The sequence below is a fragment of the Stegodyphus dumicola genome, chromosome X1, assembly GCF_044657685.1.
Source record: "Stegodyphus dumicola isolate Sdum_Otavi_A_Nest chromosome X1, ASM4465768v1".
In the NCBI taxonomy this organism is placed as follows: Eukaryota; Metazoa; Arthropoda; class Arachnida; order Araneae; family Eresidae; genus Stegodyphus; species Stegodyphus dumicola.
The window spans coordinates 217,834,182-217,860,440 of record NC_140780.1 but is presented as its reverse complement, the minus strand read 5'-3'; the positions used below and the strand labels follow the sequence as shown (position 1 = coordinate 217,860,440).

At 33.2% G+C, this 26,259-nt stretch overlaps 2 protein-coding genes across 2 annotated transcripts in view; one reads left to right on the top strand and one right to left on the bottom strand.

Moving 5' to 3' along the window:
* The window catches only part of LOC118188304 (uncharacterized), a 51,806-nt gene extending 32,786 nt beyond the window's left edge, over positions 1–19,020 (top strand). Inside the window, exons 2-3 of the mRNA XM_035358719.2 lie at positions 7,270–7,862; positions 18,405–19,020. Coding sequence (XP_035214610.1) covers positions 7,309–7,862; positions 18,405–18,777 — 927 coding nt within the window. The 5' untranslated portion in view covers positions 7,270–7,308 and the 3' untranslated portion in view covers positions 18,778–19,020. The remainder of the gene's footprint in view (positions 1–7,269; positions 7,863–18,404) is intronic.
* The window catches only part of LOC146993412 (uncharacterized), a 198,171-nt gene extending 172,020 nt beyond the window's left edge, over positions 1–26,151 (bottom strand). The window contains exon 1 of the mRNA XM_085808495.1: positions 22,482–26,151. The gene's annotated coding sequence lies outside the window, so the exon portion shown is untranslated. The remainder of the gene's footprint in view (positions 1–22,481) is intronic.
* Between the last annotated feature and the right edge of the window lie 108 nt (positions 26,152–26,259).

Here is a 26,259-nt window from a genome sequence, read left to right as displayed (position 1 = left end):
TAAACAGTCAAGGCGCCACTAATAGAAATGGAGAGAATGCTACAAGCAATGCAAAAGTATGGATGGAAGTTTTAACAGAGATGGGTGTAAGTATGAAAACAAAGAAAGAAGAGTCCAACACTTTCCTGTATTTGGTTACATCGTTCCCAAGTGTCTGCAGCTGTCCTTTCCGTGCAAAGTCACTAGCATTGGACATACACGACCACAGGGATCACTTGCAGTATTTCTGGGAACGAAAAATTTACCCGCTTTTACTGCACTTCCTGGTGAATAAGCCTTTGGCATATGGGTAGGCTTTTCTTTCCTTAAAAGTCTTAACATCCTTCAAAGAGTTTGATTCCCAGAGAACGAGAAGTATACATGCAGAAGTTAGAATCTGTTTTTAAATCCATACTTATCATTAAAATTAAATTTTGGAGATCAGAAGAATTTTCTGTTTGGAATTGTGGTTCAGCTGAAATTGGGTCGGAGCTCTCTTAGTTAGGGCTCTGGTGAGTTTCGGCTAAAATTACAATTTATAAAAAAAAGTAGTACAAAAGTCGGGCTCCGGTGGGCAATTTAAGCTCCGCTTCCAATTTGAAATTCTATAGGGAAGTAATTGCCACAAACGGGAAACACACTATTTCTGTAATCTTTCAAGATCTTGAAGGAGGAAAGAGGATAGCTAACGGTCCTTTCTGGATAAACTCACATCTGATTGAGATCTATTGATCGAAAAGGCTGATTCGCTTAATGCTTTGATCTTCAAAACTTGGAAATTAAAGCTGTTCCGAGAAGTCAGTCCTTTACATTCTTCATTAAAATATCCCCATCCCTTGCAAAGCAGACTGACTCGGTGATCAAGGTTTCTCCCCTTTCGTGAATTATATACACAGAAGTCATCATTGTTGCCAGAAGATCCTCGTATTCAGTTGGTTATACGAGTTATATTCATATAATGGTTACAGAAACAGTACTTGACAATACTCTTTCTGTAACCATGTCCTTGAGAAATATTTCACTAGCAGCATCTGATTGCTCGTTCTACAGAGATTATAGATGAAAAGAGTCATATTTTTAAGTGAACCTATAAGGTATTTCTCCCTCCTTCTTAACGAGCCTTCGTGGTGTAGTGGTCTGCACGCTCAGCGCGTAATTGAGAGGTCCGCGATTCGATTCCCGGCGAAGGCATTGCTAATTTTTCATCTTTCCTCCTTCCAAAAAAAATACCTAATATCTCTACAGTGGCGCCCGAACTAAAAGGGTGTTCGATGATGATTCTCCTCACCCAGGATTTGGCGATCGGGTCCCCTAAAAACCCCAGTCGCCCTTTAAAAGGGGGAAATATATAAGGTATTTCTCCTGCTTTCTTAACGAGCCTTCGTGGCGTAGTGGTCTGCACGCTCAGCGCGTAGTTGAGAGGTTCGCGGTTCGATTCCCGGCGAAAGCGTTGCTAATTTTTCATCTTTCCTGCTTCCAAAAAAAAATACCTAATGTCTCTACAAACCTTCTATGGATTTTTTTAATACTCTTTATTATTAATTCTGCAAACTATATTTGACATTTTCCGTTTTTCAGTAGTATAGATAAAATTTCTCCTTTATCAATTTTTTATCTTTTAGAATTATTTGTTTTGTGCATTTTTAGGGGCATTTTGTAGAAGTATGTTATGGTGTTTTAAATATTTTTCATTGGGTTCAGTTATGATATCTGAAATCCTTTTCTTTGCGAGACTTAAAATTTTAAAACTAAAACATAAATTCTTATACGAAGGTTCAATTGTCTAAAATTTCTCATTACCCTTTTTCTATAGATTTTTCTCTCTTATTTCAAAAATTATACTTTATGCGTTAATCAAGGTATACTGCATGTTCATAATTAAGAATTATTTTATTATTTGAATTTAATCGTGAAAGTTAATTTTTGCTTAAAATGTGTATCTTCATGCATCGCTGCTCAAATGGTACAAGCTTCTGAAAGGCATACTTATACGTTTGCTCTCAGTTATCTTTAATTATGTTTACGCGGAATGCATTAGATTAAGATTCCTTTGCTTCCCCTTCATTTTGAAAACGCATAGTAGGAAATGTTTGAATTGCAACGCCTAGATTCATTCAACAAATTATTGGAGTAAAAATAAATCCTCGTACTGATTTTCTTCCTGGGTATGCACTTCGAAGCATTTCCGGTCTCATTTTCGTAAGTCAACTAATGACTTTGACTAAATTTTTCATTCAGCCGAGCAGCACGCAATATCTGCAGTTGAAGTGGATTCCTTCACATACACTTCTTATGGCAGAAAAAAAAATTCTCCCTTTTTTTTTATTGAGCAGCGTTTAATAATTCCATAATAATACAAGTAATTAGACGGTGGAAGTATTTTTACTTTTACGAAAAATTTGATTTTCACATAGAACTAATTTATACTCTCTTAGTAGCAGAATTTCTACCACTCCTAGAAATTCCTTCTATTAGTGCTAACTATTTTTAACAATTACGATGATACCAAAATCGCAAAAATATTTCAATATTGGGTGGACAAATATTACATACTTGCTAAGTATCTGCACTTCGTTTTGAAATTTATATCATCAGGAAAGTACAATAAACCTTTAAAATTAAATTTTAGATAACAGTGTTGCAAAGCTCTTTGGATTGAAGTTTTATATTTCTTGTCTGGAATTGTTCCTACACCTTCCAAATTCCCAGTAACATTTATATTTTAATTTTGTACAGAAAGGATTGTTCTTCAGAATTTCCCAGAGTAAGAATTGAGCTTGAATTGATATTCTACTTTACAATTTAAATCAAAAGATCCTCCGACATTTGTTCTTTGGGATTCATCATTTTGATTCGAAACGAAATGAAATGCCCTTTTCTGGGAGTCAGTGACAAGCTCCTTCGAAGACTGATTATGGATGCATTCAAGTAAAAATTCACAATTAAATAATCTCCTTCAATAGCAAGTCTAATGTTTAAACGATATCTTTATATTTGTCTATTAACGTTTTTCTCCATGTTAATAGTTAAGTGAATATTTTTAAAGCTAATTTATATACAAATTTTTAATAATTATTATTTTTCTAAGTCTAAAATAATTCCTGCAAAATACATCATCAGTTTTCAAAAACGAATATTCTTCGAGGTTAACTTCTTAATTGAGGAAATTTTTCTTTTCATCAGTAATGAAAGACAATCAGATTTGTTTCACTACGCTTCGAATTTAGGTTAACATCAAATAGCAGATCACCCAGTTCTCTATTATTTAGGTTAGAATCACAATGAAGATGAATTGGAAATGTTTTTGAACTTCAATTAAATACCCAAGAATGCGATTTAATGTAACTCGTCTGATGGATTTCAATTGCAGTCACCTTGACGGTGAAGTGTTAAATATTTTTAAGTTTATCTGAAATATACAGTTAAGCTCTAGAAGGTGAGGAGATATATGAATTTTTTATGAATAGAGCGAAAGGAATAAAGAAGAAGGAAGAAGGATATCTTTGAACTGAATAAAGAACACCAAGAACAACAACAACAACAACAACAACAACAACAACAAAAAAAAAAAAAAAAAAAAAACTGAAAAGCTTCAGATTTTAAATTATGTCCAAAGGAGCGTTCTTTTGACGTTTTGGGTGTTACCTTTATTTATTAAATATCACGTTTTTTGCACTTAAACCATAAAATTCAGTTCAACAGTAATGCCGCATAATAATATTAAAATGAGCATATCTTTAGAATTTCCAATGCACACTTCTGTGAGCTGGAAATGATAAAAAGATTTCCCCCCCCCCCGCTCGCTTTTAAATCGTTGAGTTTGGTAATCAAAAATTCGTTAAAGGTTTACAAAATATGAAATCGATAATAAAACAAATTCCAAATTTCAAATTTGGGCTTTCAGATGCCAATATTCGCAGTAGGATTACGTCATTCAAAACTGAATGGCTCTAGGTACCGTTGTTTTATCACAATGCGAGAAACATGCATACATTTATGCAGATTCTTCATTATTTAATTTCTTCTTCAATGCAGTAATCTTGTTTGATCGTTGCTTTGGAATTTTTATATCAGACAGATAAACTGTTGAAAAATATTTTAAATATTTGTTGTAAATCGTAGGTGAGGAAGATAAAGTTTTTATGTCCTTATATGTTACCTTTTCTTTGGGACCACCAGCGGCCGAGCGGTAAAGTCGCTAAACACTGGTAGTTCGGTCCGAGGTTCGAATCCCGCGAACGGGCTGGCTGCATGGGTGCTTTCGTGGTTTTCCCCATGTGTAACGTGTATACGAGCCAGTTACCCTTAGAAAGTCCTCCACGAAGGCATCCCTCCCGTTAGGCAGATAGCCCTAGTGTGCTTTGCCATAATTAAATACACCACACCTTTTCTTTGTTTTATCAGGAATATTTGCGCGTATGAATACAAATTTACTTTGCCATTTGCTTTTAGGTTTCTTAAATTTCCCCTTTGCCATATATTAGTTAGAAAAATTATAAAGTCTTATTCGTCTGTGCATTACAAGAAATCTGTGAACATATATGAGATAAGCAAGTTCCTTCGAAGCTCTACATCTTCTAATTTTATAAAAATATAACTTTCTAAAGAAATATCAAAAGTTTACATGTATAGTCTTAAAATTAGCATGTTTTAAATCGAAGGCCTGGCTGGTTTTAAGGACTTAAAAATTCATTTGGTCGTTACAGAGACATCGAAGATATATTATCCATATAAGCTGTAATTACAAAATGGAAAATGTGTTTTCATTTAACTATCTGTTTTCAGTTGTGACAGTATAACTACCCGAATATGTGAGAAACAAGAACATTATTATTTTATACCTGAAGCTTCTGAAATGTATAAAAATAAAATAATGAAATTGAACGGGACCATGGTCTTAATGATCCTAGTTCCGTCTTGTGTTCATGATGCTTGAAATAGTTTGAGAAGGTCGTAGAATGAGGGGAATGAAGGTTCAACAATGGTATATGTAACACAGCAGTTTATTTCAAGAGCATGGATGTGGTTAAATATAATTGCGGAAGGGTACGCAGTTAGCGCAGATGCAAAATTTGCGTCTAACTCCATAGAAAAATGACTTTTCTGAATTTGATCGGCTATAACAAAACTTCTCGAACCTTCTACTTGTGATCCCTTTTGATCCCATGAAGATTTTTTAACACTTTCATTTGAATAGAGACCTAATTATCGAAAGCTGCAATGTGTTCATATAATATTATGAATATGTAAGATTTATTAAAAAATAAATTAATACTTTTGTACAAATAAATAACCGTACAAGTAACACAAGGCAATTTTTGGAAATACGTTAGTGAATAACTCTTCAGACAGGGACCATAAAAACTATTCATTAATACTTTCTTAGATAAAATCTGAAGTTACCTAATTATGAAAAATAAAATTTAAAATACTTTTGAGACCGTTATTTTGAGAACTCTTGGCCTTAAATGCTAGCTTAAAATACAACTTAAATTATGGGAATAATTATTTTGTGTTTTTGTATACAAAAATTGTTTGAAAAGTATATAAAATCTCCTGGAATGATTGAAACTTTTCACAATACTTTAGAGTTTCTTCTGTAGCTGTGGCATACTATTTCATTTCCCAGATTTTAAAAAAAGGTTATAATTTCATTTTTCTTCTTTCTGGTGAAATTGAATTAATCTGAATTAATAACGTTGTAAAATTTTTCGTTTTAAATTAATATCCAAATTTAAATAAACTGCTTTGATGCACCTAATAAAGTTAATCAAGTGGAGTATATTTCGAAACTCTTAATTTAATTATATGCTGTATCGTTTTCCCCTTACTTTTAGCACTTTCTCATTTTTGCACTCTGAAGTGAATGCATTAGCACGCTGCGGTTTAATGACCTTCAGTTACTCCATCTGAGGATCGGCAACTGCGGATGTTCATGCTAAGTGTTAAATAGTGCGTGACAGAAACGCAGAAGCCTCAGAGTTCCACGCTCTGGAAGTAAAGATAACAAGTGGATTCATTGTAGTTAAAATATGAATTGCTTATAAAAATTGCTTATAAAAATTATTTATAGTAAATTTAACAAAATGCATTTTTATTGATAAAAGTGTTACGAATTGTTTCATATTACAATAACAATGAATTACTTCCTATTACACCTGTAAACATTTTACACGCAAAAGAAGATTTTACATTTAAAGAAGTACTCTAAATATATATACAAGAGGAAATAAAAGTATTTAATGTTACCAATTTCCATTATCCAGAGCAAGTGTGACAATAAGAAACTAAACTGCGCAAACACAAAATAATAAACGCTAAAAAAATGAAGAAAAAAAAATACTGGTGCAGAAGAAATGAAGCAAACTGCCAACGAACACGTCAGTTGGGGGGGGGCACAAATTCCCTTTAATACGTACTCTTACAAAAGGTGAAGGACAATAAAATGGCAATTTATTTTTGTCTTTTATTTCTTATTTATTTTTACTGTTCAGGAATAAACTGAGATCCCTTTTGTGATTGGTGAATGTGTCTTTGTACCATGATACTAGAGTCTCTAGCAGTTTTGGTTGAATATTATAAAGTACATTGTAAAGTTACATTGGCGATTTTTGGCGTTACATGGATACCGAGTTTGCGCAATTCTTTGACTTGTTATTTTGTCTTTGTGTAGCGGCGATTTCGCCGCTACACAAAGACAAAATAACAAGAAAGAGAAGTCAAACAATTGCACAAACTCGGTATCCATGTACACATTGACCTAATTTCACTTAAAAAAAACATTACAGAATTGCACAAACTAGGCATTGCGCACTCCCTTGACTTTATCCATGTACACGTCCAACAACTTGGCGATAAATGAAACAACAGTTTCGCGATAACACAACGGGTACCCTTCAGTCTACTCTAACCAATATGCCTTTTTATAATGTAGATCTAAATAATAGGTACAAAGAAATATTGGTATAATATAGAACAAGAATAATTTTCATCCAAAGCAAAATATATATATATATATATTATTAATATTTCGATTAAATGACACTCGGCCACCAAATTCGGAAAGAGAAGTGATGGAGATGAGAATTTTAAATGATTTAATTTTTTTAATTTCTCTGGTAGTAGTATATTAGAAAGGAAGTAAAAGGTATTTTTAAGGTCTATTGATATAATAAATTATTATGTAAGTTATACTTTTAATATGAATAAATTACATGCATTTATTATCTGTTTAATAGAAATAGTCTGTAACTGTAATTTATTTTATTTTAACTTATTGTTTCGTTACAGGTCCTTAAAACTTAGAACTCAGGAATTCCATTAACGCAAATGGATTCTTTAGACGCTGTGCCATCCGCTGATTACGCATCTTTGCTAACCTTATCTCCACCTAATGAGACTGCACTGCAATTCACAGTTGACCGAAATCAAAATTTTAACAAACCCAATCAAGTACATATTTATGCTCAAGTCACTCAAAATGGACACTGTCACGGAAATGCAGCCCCATGTCAAGAATCGAAGACAAGTAAGATGTCAAAAGTTGAAGTCAAAAGTAAAGTTAATCTAAGCAAAACTTGTTTACCGGATACAAGTTTACTCAGAAGCTCAGCACTTTCTTTAAGTCATTCAAATAGTGCTCCAGATGTTAGACGACCCTATCCAAATCTTCCAAGTTTATGTCCTAACAGTTATGGATCACTTAATGTCACTAAAGTCGATAGTAAAGTGCTCAAGAAAGAGACAGAAACCTCTAATGATTCGTCCGTGTTTTCAATTAGTGGACGTAGAGTAGTGGTCTCAAGTGGCTTTAAAGGAAACAATGATAAAAAGAAAACTAATGGTATTCATCTGCCTTCTACTACAGTTGATGTACAAAATGAGTAAGTAATGAAATAGTTCGAAAATTCTTTCATTTTTTAGTAAATACATGGATAAAATTTTCAAAACTAGCATCAGAATTTACATAGTACGGAGTTATTTTATATTTTGTTAGCAATGATTTAGGGCATGCTATTTACTACAAAATGACAACTGATATATTTTTAAAGAACTTTTTAAGAGAAATTTCCGTAACTTCAAGGAAGAAGTTTGAAACCCATTGAAAATTTTCAAAAATACAAATGAAAATGCTTGGCAAAGTATTTTTCAGTTACGTATCCTAAGTGGAATCTCATAAGAAGCAAGTTAGCTTCAGAATTAAGAAAATTTCAAGCTTTGGTCTTGATTTACATACATAGCCTTTGTATTTTAGTAGAAATCTTACATTTATCTTTCTTCGTTGCTCTCAACATTCTCCACACAACTATATCTCTTTAAAATTCAGAGGGAGTATGGTATTGGAGGACAAGGAAATGGGAAGCATTTTTAGGTATGACTTATCTTAGAACTGAAGCTGATTTTGGTGAATGTGTAAAACTTCAAATGAATTTTATTTACCAACTAAAAGGACTTTTTAGTTAATTTGAGGGGCAAAAATTTAAATAATTATTTAATTGAGCAAACTGATGACTAGAGATTCAAGTTTTATTAATTTCATTTTCCCTGACTTGAGATTTTGCTCGTTAATGTAGAATTTCAAAGTTAGACAGATAAAGCCCCTTTTGAAAAAGGATTCAAATCTGATACGGGATTTTTAACTATTGAACAATAAATTTCGTTAACAAAAGAGAAAATAGCTTGGAAGTTGGGCTATGAAGAATTCGAGCAATCTTTATAATTAAGAAGAAGATGAAAATTTGATGGTGAAATAATTGTAGGAGCATATTGTAACACGAATTAAAGCATTAAATATTTTCCAAGAAAAGAGTTTCTACCCAAGATTTTTTTGTGTTTCTCTAATTTGAGAATATCTCAAAAGCAGAAAAAATCTTATTAAATTCAAATTTCAAATCAAAAGACTTTTCGCAAAAAATATTTTAGAATTTAAATTTGTAAAAGAAACGAAAATAAACTATAATAAATGCTAATAAAACGTAAAGTTGCAACATAATTTAGTTAGGAAAAAGGCTAGAACAATGATGCCCAAACTTTGGTCTCTCGCAAGTCCATTTTAGCCTATGGCGAGCACATTTCCAAAACATCAACATTTTTGTTAAACATATTTCCAATCATATGTGATACATCTGAAATATTAATTTCGGCAAGGGGGTTTGAGATTAATAATAAAATTGGTTGAACTTTATGGAAAGAGAAGCAGAGTTCAAAATTATTTTTCAGTGCATTTAGGTTTTTCGAGTATTTCTCTGTTTCAATTGCCTTGTGGTTATTAATATGGCTTGATAAATTCTGAAAAATGGGAGAAATTGTTTTCTTTCCTCTGATTTATCCACAAATTTAACTTTATCTGAAAAGCAGTTACAGTCCCAGTCAATTGAAAAAGGGTTTTTTCTTTTCCCTGGAGATCTTCGTTCAGATTGTTCAGTTTAGCTGTTATATCCGTGAGAAAATACAGATCGGATAACCAATTATTATTGTCCAATTCTTTATAACTTTCGTTTCCGGATTCCAAAAACTACTTTATTGTCGAAAGAAATTCTACAAACCATTGAAGTACTTTTTCCCTGCTGAGCCATCTAAACATCTAATGGAGCAATAAGATTCCATATTCGCTATCAAGTTCATCATTCAGCAATCAATTATTTTATAACGTCTTGCAAGATATCTCTTATGACTTTTTTTTTTTTTTTTACTTTTACACTGCTAAGGAGGACTACTGACCGGGAACAAGCCCTTGCAGTATGATGTCCGCCCTGCAGACATTTATTAAGTCTAATTTAAAAAAAAAAAAAAAAAAAAAACAGAGTCACATCTAGATAGGGAATACATCTCTTATGACTGTAAATGCTTACCATATTTTAACAATTAAGAAATATAAATGAATGGTTATTTTTAAAATATATTTTTGTTCGTAGTACGTAATCGGGCTGGCGAGCAGAAGGTTGGGTACCGCTGAGCTAGAATAATCTTAACAGCAACAATAACCACAAGAAAAGTGTTTTTTATTAATTAAGGAAAATTTTTATTGCATTTTAAATGCTTTTAAATCCGCAAACCTTTAATGTCTGGATATGCTTATATATAATTGTATTATTTCGAACTTTGTAAGTCTCGGATTTTTGAAGTTTACTGCAAATTATTGCACAATTTATGATCTTAATATTAATATAAAACTGACCAACTGTTAAATCTTGTATTGTTCAGGCATTGACCATTTTGAAAATGTGTGAAATGGGAAATTGTTCCGACATTTAAGTCTTGATTACAACATAAGCCCATTCAAGCCCGATAAGTTTTAAGCTAACATACTTACGAGGAATAAATGCCCAAAATAGCATAACATGCTCAGTTTTTTAAAGTAGTATACCTTGACTTCAGTGCACGTAGCACTTCCATTAGTTATAACTGTAGTAGAAAAGAATGCTTTGTCACAAATTTGAAAATATTCTTGAACAGCATCTTTCACATCATCATCGTCTCTGTATTATGAATCACACGAGTGTAGTTTCAATCTTTGATAAGAGAGAAAAGTACCTGGAGTCAAGTCTGGAAAATATCGGGGATGACGAAAAGCAGAAATGCTCATTGATACATATTATTGTGAGAAATCTAGGCCCTGTGTACGGATGCACTCTAATGCAAAATCAACATTTTTTTGTTGAGTTTTCATGCCATTTTTTCTTTGTAACTAATCTTATTTGACGCAAAAACTTGGCATAACAAAAATCAGGTGTAATATTGTTGCTTGGCAAATAATCAATGAACAACGGATTCTCTTCATCTTGAAAATGGAAAATAAATTCTTCTTTTATGAATTCATTTATTAATTTTTTATGAATTTATTTATGACTTTTTTATTTTTTCTTATTTATGGCAAATAAATTCTTCTTTTCCGTCCACTGTGAATTCACATCATGGTCTTTTTTTGAATATTCGGAATTCAGTGATGAATCTACGTGTCACGTGCTCTTAATAACGTGGATAAAAATTGTCTTTCTTTACAGTTGTAACAGACAGCACCTCTCAAAAACGGTCCAGCTGAATTTTTTTTTTCATTTCTAGCTTCAGCGACCAAGGCATCTGGCGCAGATCTCCGGCATATCTGGATTTTAATATGCAAGATTTTTTTCCACCAGTCGAACACTGATGCCTATTTCCATTTCAGTCTAACTAAATGTCATACATCGATTTTTTATTACATGTTCATTGACTTTCGTTTACATTATTCAGCCTTCATGGCTACAATGCTTCTTTTTCTAAGGCCATCTTTGAGTGATGTTCCTTCTTGCCCAATCATGGCAATCAGTCTTTATGAAGGAACAGTACCACTATAAACCTCAAACCACAGATGCGTAAATATTCTCCAGTATTATGCTTTGTTTCGTCAAGAACTCAATCACCGATCGACGTGTGGTATTTTGGATATTCACAGACATTGCTAACTAGCAACATTTCGCTGCTTCGCAAAAGTAAGCGGACAATTTTTAGTGGTCCTTGCATTCGTTTTCATATTTCCGAAAGATAATGCAATCTTTTTTTTGTTTTTTGTTAACCAATAAATATTAGGTCACAATTAAGCTTAGAACTTATCCAGCGCTCTCCGAGCGTATAGTCTGCTTAGAAGAAAATCTTATAAAAACGAATGAAGGAGATAGCAAATTTCAATATAGCAGTATTTTCGCTAGGAAAAATGAATTTTACCATTTTACCATTTAGAACAATTGTTATTTTGTAATGGTACAAATTCATACAAAACTTCAGAATGACCGACGTTTTTTCGCATATAGAGAAAATTGTACGTGAAAGAAGATAAATATGTCAAGCTATTTATTTTATAATGCCTAAGACGAGGAAATAACTAACAACCTGGCGTAAATAATAAACCAAAGTAGTGGTAGCGAGACCTTTTGCAGAAAATTACTCATAGAACTTGCTCATAGGCCAAGGATGGATGAAAAGTGCTAATCAATATCGAGTAAATTTGTGTTGTTATTAGGGAATATCTCCACCTCGAACTATGAGGGAGCATTCACAACGCAGTGGCAAGCTCATTGCTTAGTGATTTAAGAGTTTCTGAGGCATATTGTTATTTCTGTTTTTGAGTATGAATTAGGCCTTGTTTGTTTACCAGCAAAGCTGTGAAAGCTGTAGTTTGTTTCCCCATAATGCCCTATGCGTGCTTCATGGGACTTAGGTCCGGGAAGCATACAGGCCAGTTGATTCGCCGGTATCCTCCCTTTCCAGGCAATTCTACATACATTCCTTAGTTTCAATGAAGCGTGACATCATCATCCATAAAAGAAATATGTAGCCAACGGCATTGTGGAACAAGCGAATGTAAAGTTCAGTAACCCCTAAACCAAATAAACGAGAGGAACTCCTAGTAAAGTGCCTAACCAAACGCAAAAGTCATTACATAACAAAGGCACCATGATGGACAGCGGTCAGTATATCGTGGCATTATCAACCTTTAAAGAAATGCTTCACCAATTCCACCAATAAACAGGTGTACATATGTTCACCAGTATATGTGCAAATTCAGTACGTTTACCAGATTATTACTGGAAATATTACGGACATGCATGCCTAGTTATATACGCTGTTCTGAGGATTGTCGGCGATTTCGAAACCCACGCTTTGCGCCTGCAGTTTATCTCACAGCTTCGTCACCAATGGAAGTTTCATCGCAATTATCATCGGGAAGTCCGATAGTTTTCTTTATTGGTAATATAACAGATACAAAATATACAAAAACACTATATTCAGAAGTGGTTTTATTACACTGATTACAGTAACACGGATGAATTACTGTCAAAATTATATAAAAATAAAAAGCTATCTTCAGTATGGATTAAAATCATCCCAAACGAAGATGCATGTTTCCTACTTCAAGGACAAACTTTGAATGAGGTTACTGATAAACTCTAGCGTTAGCACTGCCCATTCCTTTATCAGCACCCTTTTTCATTATTGAACACTTGCCAAAAGATGTGAATGTCTTAGGATGTGTTTCCCCACAGCGCGTCAAGTACAAACACGCTCTTTTACTCCGTCTCTGTGTAGTAGCAGCTTTCCTCAGCTAGAAGACCGCCACTTACTCGCCTCGGCATGCAAATACTGACTGTGACCTTTTGGCTTAGTCATTACGGCTTCACTGTGAATTTCTGTGCTCTTCACACATCGAACTGTACATCAACGTTAGCCAAAAAAAGCTATGTTCAACACCTAAATGTTATACACAGGATTGGTCTCCGTTCGGTAGTCATAGGCAAGTGGCTTCGTCGCCTAAGGCAGGTGCAGGCGCAAGTGAACGGGACATCAAACATTCACCATTGGTCTTCTAGGTATAATCCCATCGTACTAACCGAGAGGTTTAGTCTCAGGTTTGAGAGAGAACTCCATTGGACGGTCCAAAGTTCTCCCAGCTTTCTTTCTTTACCATCGATTTCTCAAGAAGTCTTTCGGCTCGCCGTGTATTTACAGTGCTTCCTTGGCGCACAGACACTGCAAACTTACAAGCTTCGAAGACTTCTTCGGGATTCGAACCCGGGAACATTGGTACGGCAAACAGAGTCAATAATCATTATACTGACTGGGTGGCCAGAGCGTGTTAGTTGTATTAAATGGATTTTATATTAGGAGAACGAGCAGGCTAATCCGTTTGAATAATGTGTTCCCTTTCGAATAGCATATCGACAACCGTAGAGCAATAATGCCGTCTATAAAGCACTGCCGTCTATAAAAATAAATTTGTGTCAAAAGCATCTTGTAAGAAATGCATATGGGGCAACATAATTTCAGTATAGTAGTGTTCAGCGTTTAAAATATGGGCTTTCATTATCTACACTTAAGTAAATCGATTGAATGAAATTCGTCTTCAGACTCAAAACACCTCGAAAGCCATTATTTACGTAATGTTTGTTGTAAGGTAGCGTGTGCCAAATTGTCGCAAAATTAGTTGACGTTCAGTATGATTGATGTGGCTGAATCTACTTTCATTTTTAAACAGTACTTTATCACACTGCGATATTTATCAATCCTTGTGTTTTTTGTACACTTATATCCGGGGATGCTAACGAACAAATGTTGAAGAAATACAGCGTACCGTCTGCTTAACAGATAGTCGATATGTATAGCATATACCAAAATATCCGGTTCCCACGCTGCTAATTTGCAATGGCTTTCGCTATTCTGTGTCGGTGTCTCTTGGTCGCGGATGACCATCACTAGTCCATCAAACAGCTAAATCTATCGTTCTGAAACGTCCGTGGTGCAATGTTCGGGACCGCCATCCACGCCAGTGGACAACATCGATCATGACGTTGGACATTTTCAAGAGCTATGTCCTTCCTCTAGAATCCAGATTATTCTACCATGCACGTTGTCACGCAGATGCTTCTTAGAGGTCATTTTTTATCTTCAGTGAGTAATAAAAGTCACAAAACGTGTGTATCTATCGTGCTCGCCATTAGTAGATTTAAGGAGAATTCTCGAACTCTTCTTTCATCATTTCACGTGCTGTAACATCGCTTTTGGTCACTATTCCAAAATCTGGATATTTAACAGCATTCTGTTGAACATCTACATTTATGTAAATCACCTTAGCTTTACCAGTTAATTTTGAAGTTGCATCCTTTGTAAATAGTGTTATTAATTTCATGATTCGAATTATCTGCTCAGAAGATTGTTTCTAATAATTATGCAAGTCCGCGGTATAAAAATAGAGCAGCTAGTTAAATTTTCATGACAGGAAATGCTGAGAGAAGTGGGTTCTATTGGCAACAGTTTTTCTTTCGGATCTTGTTCCACATTATTTATTGAAAAGATGCTTAGCATCAACATATTTACTGATATTCTATCATTGCTACTAATCATTATAAATTAATTCAGTTTTAAGTTAAGAGAACAAATATGCTTTGTTCATAAACATCTTTGTACCTTTTTAAATAATAAAGTAAAATGCGGGAAGTTACAAGAAAACCCTAAACTTTTAGAGAAACCACATTTTTATTAGGAAACGTAATTCCCTGTCATGATTCTATTTTTAATCTAAATTCTTGAAATTTGATTAAGTGTCATGGGATAGAATATTTTTTTAGAATTGAGTGTTTCTTCTAGAGCTTAAGAAACTCTCAAATTCGGTCCGATCTCTTCGTTCAGTTATTATCCATGGATTAAATGTATATGTATTGATGTATTTTAAATGATAATACTGTATTTATATAACTCTAAATCATCTTTTGATATGTTTGCACTATTATTTACCCTCTACTTCAAACATTTTCTGATCTTATGGATAGAAGAATTGTCATAAAAAGTGATAGCTCAAGAGGAAAGGGTAGAATATTTCACTGCCGCAATCAGTTTGAATGTCAGAAGCTCTTCTTTAACTTTACTCTCTAGAAATGTCTGCAATGTATCTGAATACTCTACAATTTATCTGGATGTTGACTTTTCATGAGAGCAATTAATAAAACAAGCTAATTGAAACTGACTTATTTTAATCTTTCACTCCCAATTTAAACATTTTTATTACCGAATAACATTTTTCTCAGTTTCATTACTAGACCTAAATAATATCCGCTGCAGAAAATCTAATATTTTATGGTACGATGCTAATTTCACTAATACTCTATTGCCATAATTTTTCATTAGGTGATGACATACAGTCTACGAAGCTATGTTTTTGTAGCATTTCTAATATTTGGAACAGGTATTTAAAATGACTATATAGTACCTGGAACACAAATGCGTTAAATTCTTTAATATAACTTAGTCATATATGAGAGGTAAGACATTTCTTTGAAATCTGTATAACATAGTTTAGTTTTATTTGCTTAATTATCGCAAAACTCGAAAGCGCTATGTGCCTAAGGAGAGGGCTTTCTAAAGGAAACTGGCTCGTATTCAATGCTCATGCAGACAGTTGATGCAGCAAAGATTTGAACTCAGGCTCAACTACCAGTGTTTAATGACTTTACCGCTCAGCCCCTCGTATACGATATTTATAACAGGACTGTTTGGTTTAAGAACACAGTACGGTTCAAATTGGAAGAGAAACACGCCAACGTAAAATTTAAAATTAGTCAAAAATGCAACCTTAGAACGGTATAGATTTTGAATAAAACTCTGTTGGTTCCGGATCAGATATAGGTTGCTTTACTTCAAGAGCACCCCCGCCTCCCACTCTAAAAAAAAAAAAAAAAAAAAAAATATTCTTGGGCAAAGTTCGGAGAAACGATAACCATTTCATGGGAAAACCAATGCATGGAGAGAAGCAAAAAAGAAGAACGTAGCTCCATTCGTTAAGGAAAAGTGATGAAAGATGGAAAAGCTAAGGTATTAGAATTTTGAAAGCGCTGAGAGGAACCGGATTGGAATTAATGTCATTAATTTCAGTTAACTTTCCTGAAAGACTAAACAAATCCAAATCATTGAAGAATCTTTATGGATAATTTTCGAAGTCAAAATTGTGGTTAAATACCCAACTATGAGGAGATATCACAGATAAGTTTATTTTTAATTTTCGAAAAGAAGATTCAATTTATATCAGATAGTTAAAATAGCATTAAACATTAAAGTTTGGCATTAAACATGAATATGACATTCAGAAAGGGGAAATAAACAAGTTTTCGATAACTAATCATAGCTAAGCTTATAACCACAAATTTCACTTTGCTAAAATTATCTACAAAATTTCTTCATTTGGTAAATTAGGCCTTGAATTTTTCATTTTTATCTACTTTAGTGAATGACATTAATTCCAGTCCAATTCTTCCCAAGGCTTCCAGGATTCTAGTATCTTAGATTTGTCACGTTTCAGTACTATTTTTCTCTCAGGAAAAGTGTTTTAGCTTCTGAACAGGATCTATTTCTGATCGCGGCCAAAATAGATAGTTTATTCAAATCCCCGCTCAATAAAGGTTATTTTCTCTGTTTAGGATATGGTATAGGAGAATAATACTTGTGTTCTGTGTGCAATTATCTGAGATATCAAGATGATTGAAAACTGGGGAATTGAGAAAAAATTTGACATTCAATTTCCGTCCGTTATTGTTTCTGTAAAACTTATAGAGCTCATATGAAAATAAACTGTAAAATAATCAACAAGATGGATGCGCTGTAGATTGTAAATAAACATTTTAAACTTTAAAATATTCTGAGATTTCTTCTCTTCCCAAGACTAGAATCGTTATTTGGTCGAAGCAGGTCGTTTCGACGCCGACGGTTCGACGCTAACGGTTCGACGTAAACGGTTCGACGCCAACGTTTCGACGCCATATTTTTTTCGTATTTTTATTTATTTTTAGAATAAATATGAAGTAATATAAATAAGTAATATGACTGATTTTTATTATTGAATTAACGATTGTTTGCATGCATATTTGAAATAAATATATGTGTGAAAGTGTTCTAGATTTTTTGTTTGTGTCCCAGATTAGTGAGAAGCCCCCTCGCCAACGTCAAGGCCCCAGGAAATGAGGGAGGTTTTTTTTTATTTATTTATTTCACAAAACAGCATCAAAAAGGCAAAATACACAAGTGGTAAATAAACATATGGTTTCAAAGTAGTTATATTATATTGCAGACAAATATAATTACAGATAAATAAGATTACAGATAAATAAGATTGCACATAAATAAGATTACACATAAATAAGATTACACATAAATAAGATTACATTACAGAACTGTTATTATACTAATCCATTGCAAAATTATGCGGCACACCTTTCAGGTATTCCATTATTTCTCGATTTTCAAAATCTTCAACTATTACTTTAATTCTCATATCAGCTCACAGATGCCTATTCCGCTTGTGCGACGGCTCATCTCCACGTACAAATTGTTCATAACATTGATCAATTGATTTTTGAACACGCCTGAGACCATCTATGTTGTGGTGTGGTGTATTTAATTATGGCAAAGCATACTAGGGTTATCTGCCTAAGGGGAGGGATACCTTTCGTGGAGGACTTTCTAAGGGAAACCGGCTCGTATACACGTTACACATGGGGAAAACCACGAAAACGCCCAGAGACCATCTATGAATTCTCATAATTTGGGGTGTGAAACACCAAATGATGATGACACCAAATTTATTTGAATGATGATGCAAACTTATTCTAAAAATAAATAAAAATACGAGTATGGCGTCAAAAAAAAAAAGCAAAAAATGTATGGCGTCGAACTGACTTCGCGTCGAAACGACCTCGTGTCGAATTGACCATGCGTCGAAACGCTGGCGTCGAACCGTTGGCGTCGAACTGACCTGTACCGTTATTTGGTATCCTTAGTGTGGCTATTCTACGTATGCATTTTTCTTGCTTGCAATATACATTACAGTAATTTGAAAATATATAAATGTTTTTTTGTTGTTATAGAGAATTTTGCATGTAAACTTATTTTTTTCCCTCCTTTCACAGAAGGGCGAGTGTTTGGTCTAGAAGATCTTCCGTGGATAGTCAGACCGAAACAAAGAGGCGGAAACTTCAAGTGTGTACGGACTGCTTTTCTCTATGTCTCTTTGTTCCGGGAACTGTACTCTGCATTCTTAGCCCTTGGTTATTAGTGCCCATATATATAATTCCAAACTTTTCTGGGAGTCATTTCCAAACTCTTATATGGATCAGCTGTATTGGTTCTGCCATATTAGTTTTCATGGGCTGCATGGTAGGCAACCTCGTGTGGTACAGAAAAGGAGAAGATTGGAAATGTCGTCTACATTGCGGAAAAGGACCTAAAAATCATTACTGGGGCGACAGTTTAACATCAAGAAGAACGTTGCACACCGTTTGATAAGAAATTAGGCATCATTACCTATTGGAATCAAGAACCAAATATTAAGTCTGTTATTTCAAATTAAAATTATAATATCCTACTAAGTCACTGAAACTTAGAAAGATCATTTCTTAACAGTTTAGGCTGTTTATGATACGTCAGGAAACAGTTCATTTTCAGAGTTTGGAATATACAACGTCTAGAACCTTAAATGAGAGGTTTTGTGGCAGTACAAGAATAAATAAAGTTTTCAGCTATGTTTCTATATGTTATTTTCGAATTTCTCAAAGTAAAAAATTTTTATTGTATCAAAACGTGCCTTTTTCTATTATGTTATAAGAAATTAAAATCACTTTTTCCATGTGCCGATGGTATCATGCTCAGCACATCCAACTAAGAACTAGAAGATCTCGCATCTAATAACAGATTATGGCAGCATTGACCTCGCACATTTCTTTCTTGGGTACTGATACAGGCACGCATCAAGAGGGAAATATGAAACATCAGTGCCATTATCGGGAGTTGATTCCAGGGTCTCAGTTACTAACTGGATGTGCTGAATACAGGGACATATCAGAACTTAATTCCTTACAAAATTAAAATCAGCTTAAATAAATGAAAACTAATTATTAAGAGCTTAAATTAATTATTTTAAATATATAATAGTTCTAAAATGTTATAAAATTTAAATTGATACTACTTTAGTGACAAAAACTTGAAATAGCACTTTCTTCATTCAATTCATAACATGTTTAGCATGCATTAATGAACACGGTGAATGAGGCAAACATTAAGGGAAACATGAGGACTGTTAAATCAAGGCTAGAATAAGTAATCCAAAAAATATGCGTATTTAATTTGATATGTTATTTTTCTCACACCCAGTATACTATCGAATGAAATAAACTTGCCCAATATTCTGTACCATCTTTGAAGCTATTTCTTGCAAGTCGGAGTTCTATTTCTTGCAAGTCTTTTCAAAGCTTTCTCAGCCTTTACAGCTATTATTTTGGTCTCAAAATGTACTTTTTAGTAGTAGGATAAAGAAAGAGTTAGGTGGAGTTAAGCCTGGACTATATTAGAGCTTGGGCTTTATGAATTTTTCATAAAAGTAAGCTCGTATAATGGTAAAAATATGTGGTCTTGCGTTAGTGTGACCACATATTTTTACCATTATACCTAGTGAGCGTTTCCTTTGATTTTTCAAAAAAGATATTTTTTGGATTATGCTTCATTAAGGATTACAGTACAAGTATTTACCATCTTTCACCTAATGCAGTACAGGAAAACCTGGTCTACCACTTATTTTAGAATTCTGACGCCCAGTTTTTAATTTTTCCAATCAAGAAAACAATAACTGATCAGCAGGTGATGGAAGCCTACAAGTTGACTGAAGAATTTTGGAAATTTCTGGGAGTATTTTATCGACTAAAGGATTTCATGAAGTTTCTGTAGCTATTTTGTCCAGATAAAAGCGTGAATGACAGAATAATTGTTAATAATTTTGGGTATTTTTTAAAGCAAGCTTAAAGGAGAAAAATAACTACTTTACTATATTTTAATTGCATTGCACGGTAAAAACTAAACCTCAGCCCTTGAAGGAAATGGCTTTGAATTATTCATCCCGACTAAGGCTTCTTTTCCTAGGGATCAGGCATCCCGTTTTCGTGGGAAAAGTAATCTGTTTATTGTTTTGCATTTCGAGGAAACTTTTCCCATCTTGAGAATTTTTTTAGAATAATTCACTTCTCTTATATTAGTTTGTTTTAAATATCAATTAAGAGTGATTTTTCTTTAATTTTAGAATAAAAAGATCATTTGTTAAACTTACTAGTAGATTCACGAATTTGAAATTGCATAAAATAATGAAGAAGTACAATTGTTGTCTGTTTTACTTTAACATTTAAATAAAGGTGAAATTTATATTACCGTATACGCTCGTGTAATGTCCGCAACCCAACTTTACAGATGAAATTTATGTAAAAAAAAAAGTGACCCGCACAATGTCCGCACCCCAAAAACTAAGAATTTTTTACTTTAAAATATATTTTTTAACATCGCCTCTTTACTTTCAGTCAATAACATTAGTCAGTAAAGATCTTTAAAGAAAGAATATGCGTTTCTTTTGTCTTTGGTTGGCGCCAGGATGGGAAGCAGAGACTTTCCTTGTATTCTGGTGCAGCTGTTATACAGTGTAGTGTGTTTGTAAATTTTAGGTAGCTATAAGAAAACTTTAAATTTGATACTTTTATTACTTATGCCATTTTCTTATACTTAGCTTGGTTGTTTGAAATGAAATTTACACCCAAAATTACTCACGAGTAAAAGCGCAACATTTGAACGACCCGTGTAATGTTTGCATTTTAGTGTGTAATTAATAACCTGCATTTTAGTGATGTAATTTTAGTAAAAAAAGTGCAGACATTACGTGAGCATGTACGGTAATTCTGATTTGGCTACTGGACTTTCACCACTACCAAAATTTGAATTTTCTAAGAAAGTATTGATCAGGCTTTTAATGAAGCCTTTTAATGAAGCCAAAGCTTTGAACATTATTTGCTTTTTGCAAGCAGTAGAAAGTAATTATGCAAGCCTGTAACGTTTGAAGAGGTTATTTAGCCTTAAGCAACACTTAGGCAAACCTTTCCTCAAATCCGGAAATACTATTCGAGCATAGATTTGAAAAAATAGCTTTTAGTTATCTGAGACATGGATGGAAATAGAGCTTCCAATATTATGTGCACAGTAGATCCTGAAATCTACTCAAGCTTTATCTCCGTTTAAGCAAGAAAATATTCCTGAAATCTGATAATCTTTGCTATAAACAACTAAAATTAACGGTTAAAGGGTCAATACCTTGATTCTTTTAAGAAGATGCATAAAAATTTGTTTTGAGTATAAATTTCGAAGGTTTATCGAAAAAGACTTTTTAAAAAAAATTCCAATTTGCTTTATTTTGCACAAATTTAACAGAAAATAAGAAAATATTTTTAATTCTTGCTTATGAAGTGTGTAATTTTTAGCCATGCAAGCATAGACAAGTGACATTATTCCTGGGATCCCGGGAAGGCAAAATGTGCATATTTGAGAAACGACTTCTTTAACCAGACGCGCCGACAGCTGTTCAGCACTATCTGTACTTTTCCACGAAATTTAGTGTTAGTATTTATTGAATATTACATGTATTGCAATTTCAGCATTTCTACTTTGTTTTAATCACTCTTTCTGAAAATCTGCTACTATTAACTGTTCTTCAGAAAAACTGCTTTCTAAGAGCTAAGTTATAGGATCTCTTCAGGATGCCTACCGAGTAAAAGTATTTCGTGCCAACTTACGCAAGAGAAAGTACTAAATTTTGATTTAAAAAACGAACAGTACATTCTTAATTATTCAATACGCTACTTACACATAATTTTACATAGAAATAAAATGCTAAAATAACTCATTCATTTTTTAATCCCGTTTTGTTAACATGATTAACTCTTCAGAAAAAGTAAATTTTTCATTTGATTTTTGTTTTGGCCAAAAGAAATCGGTTTGGTAGACAAAGGTGTTTGTAAACGATTTATTATTTTATCCTTGTTTATTGCTAATATAAAAAAATTAATCCGTTAAGGGTGATGAAGAGGGAGTCACAATATAGTTTTAACGGATGTGTAAATATGGGAATATATATTCTCCTGTAGCACTTTTGATTATTTGTTTTCCAAAAAGGTACGTACCTTAGCTCTTTTTGAATATTTTTTAGTCTTCACTTGTTACTATTAAGTTCTTCATATAGTCTTTAATAACATTCTTAAAAGTCTAAGGGACTAACACCATAGGCCAAAAATAGTGGAATTTGCACCTTTCAGGATTCAACATCGCCAAACCTGTTAAGTAGCCAAGTAGATAAAACAACTAAACGCTGTCAGTTCAACCGGAGTTTCAATCCCGGGGGAAAACCATCTACGTGGGTCGTTTTGTTGTTCTTCCAGTTTTGCAACCAATTCTTCCTAGAAAGTCCTCAAGAGGCAGAATGAAAATATGCTTAGGCAGATTTACCTAGTGTGCTTCGCCATAATTGATTAAGCATTTAACATTTGACCTTAAAAATTTATTTCATTAGAAAATTGGCTACAGAGCTCATCACAAAATCAAAATTTTCATTTTAAAGTCCCTGTATCTCTTCCTGGAACTTGAATCTTATTGTAAACTTATTTTCCAATTTCACTTTCACCGTTAGGTACACATTTTCTAGAAACAAAAACTTGCCGTAGTTTGTTGGTCGTATCTTTTAATTTATTGCAGTATTTCCTAGATGTAGTATATAAATTTTTATTTTATCTTTTAATGATGAAATTAGAAGGTGAAGACGAATTAATTGTAGTGAAGACGATATTCATTGCGTTGAAAATGAAATTTGAATTCGTTATTATTTTAAGTAAACACTATGAAGAAAAGGTATTCCTTAATTATATATATATATATGTTACCGTGAAAGACCGAAATTGGAGAATGTCAACTTTCACCAGAGAATATCAACATTCACCAAATACGTCGGTGAAAGACCGAATATTTCACTACATTCTTGTATATTCGGACTCTCACCGGTGTATGTCGACAATCACAGATATGCTCTGGTGAAAGTCGAAAAGAGAGGTCATAAAGTGGCATAATAGTTTAAGTTGTTGCAATAAATAAGATTTGAATCACATAATTTAGTAAGTTTTCTATTACTGTTATTTTATTTTCTCATTTAGAACGTACTGTATAATTAAATAACTTTATAACTTCTATTATTTTCCTTTCTCATTTTGAATGTATTGTGTGTTTTAGGTTCTCATGTTAAGTTCTTATTTCAAGTTACAAGTGCGTTTATTCGCCACTGAATTACGGAGAAGAAAATATAATATTGTTATATGTTCAACATTCACCATTAGTACATGGTGAATGTCGACATTGACCGCTGTAAGTCAGAAATAAGAGTATTTGGAAAATATTTCGGACATACAACCAAGAGACTATGTGAATGTTGACATTCACCGGTGAAAGTCGACATTCTCCACATTTCGGTGTTTCATCGTAACATATGTTTATATATATATATATATATGAGGAATTTTGATACGCAGTTAAAGCTGATTTGGCTCGTTCATCGCTCATTTTCACTTTCTTCTGCTCTCAAAATGAGTTATGAATTAATGTGTCTAACTCCCATGTTGTTATTGTCATTAGTGTGGTGGAATAATGCTAAATTTGATACGGATGTATCAATGGTGATCACCCTACAATTATCTAATATTTACAAAGCTAATCTCATATGATATTCAAACTTTCTTTTATATTTCAGAATTAGAAAATATATAAAACACTTTTTAACTGAATTTATAGTTTTAGTTAAATTTAACTTAGGAGATTTAATTTAAATTTAGTTTAAACAAAATAATAATTTAAATTTAATTTAACATATGTATATTATTATACAAAATTTTAACTAGTAATGAAATACAGGGTGATTATAAATTACTTTTACGAATTAAGAGGGGTGATAGTACTCTTCCAGATGAGCAATAATTACCATAGAACATAGGGTCTCATTCCACTCTGAGAGGCAGAAAAGAAGAATATTAGAATTCCAATCTGGACTTACAACAGTTTTGGGAGAGAGAATGAACGAGACCAAATGTTGCACAATTAGTTTAGTGGCAAACTCACAGAGAGTGCACAAAACGGATAAAACCGAAAACTTGACGTTCGAGTGTTAATTCGAGCTCAGACTTTGATGGCAAACACTCAAATGCACATCTTTGGTTGGCAAGGCCTCAACCTCCCAAACGATTGCAACTAGTTAATTATGTAAGTAAGGGTTGAATATTATCAACTAACTCTAACTATATAAACTATTAAACGTCCGCTGCATGCCGAGATTAGCATGAAAAGCTCATGCTGCGTTCCGGCTGTCAGAACTTCGTGTCCCATATAAGGGAGCTTCAAGTAGAATGAGCGCAGCAAAGTAAATCCAGGAAGGCAGGATAGAAGATGGCTGAGAGAAAAACAACTGCTACTTTGATACTTGATATCAAGGTAGTTTTCCCCCTAATAGATAATTTACCTCTAATAATTTAGATAATTAACTTGTTGCAATCATTTGCGAGGTTGAGACCTTGCAAACCAAAGATGTGCATTTGAGTGTTAGCCATCAAAGTCTCAGCTCGAATTAACACTCGAACGCCAAGTTTTGGGTTTTATCCGTTTCGTACACTCTCTGTAGAGTTTGTCACTAAACTGATTGTGCAATATTTGGTCTCGTTCATTCTCTCTCCCAACACTGTTGTGTAAGTTCAGATTGGAATTCTAATATTCTTCTTTTCTGCCTCTCAGAGTGGAATGCGACCCTATGTTCTATGGTAATTATTGCTCATCTGGATGAGTACTATCACCCCTCTTGTAAAAGTAATTCAGAATCACCCTGTATATTATTTGGTATTACGGAAATCAAGTACAACACTGTTGCTTCTCATCAGAAATAAACAAACTTGTAAAACAATTCTTAAGTCAATTAGGGTTTACGATGCAGGAAACATGAGAAAACAGCAATGTCCTCGCCAGAATGCAAACTCCAGACCATCCGATGCTAGTCAAACATGCTTCCAAATACACCAGGAAGGCACATAGCAGGAAGGAGAAAATTCCTTATACAATTCATGCTGAGCATTAAGCATGTTTAAATTACTAAAAATAAATATGATATGAAATAAAATAAATTGATTTAATCATATTTCAGATTAAGTTTTCTAATCTAATTTACCTCTCAATTTTCTAGCTTGTTCATTCCAATATATTATATTGCTTAATTATAAGACATTAAATAAAATATTTCATTTTGTCCGATTAATTTGAGAGTTTGAGTCCACGTTTTGTGAAAGGGGCGACAGAGAAGTTCGTTCATCTAGTAACAGGACATGTGAAAATGAGAATTTAAAGTTTTAATAATTTCTTACTTGCAACATAAAAATGGGGATATTGCTCTTCAAGTATCGTGACAATTGCTCCATTATTTACAGCATGTGAAACTTTGCTGCTGTCTAAACCGATTTTGCTACCATTGAAGGTTAAGTCATATATATAACTAAAGAAACTTCCCAATTTTGGACTTAAAAAGTCTAAATCTTGCTCTAAAGCTGCTAAGTAAGTAAATATGAATGAATTTATTCAGCAGTTTTTGGGATTATCTCTTAGGAAAAGAAACTGTGAATTCATATGTATATTCAAAACACATTTAGTTTTAGTTTTAATTGAAACTTATTCTAGTCTTATGTTGAATTTCAAAATTTCTTTTCATTATTTTAAAAATTAACAGGTTTTTAAAGTAATGAAGGGAAATTTAATAAATTCCAAAGAGAGCCTTTAAAAAGTTAAAATAAGTTTCTGAAGCGAAAAATATTTTAAGCAAGTAATTTATAATGTTTACTAGTTTACTGCACACTTTTAGCTCTTTGGTGCATGGAAAGGTGAAAG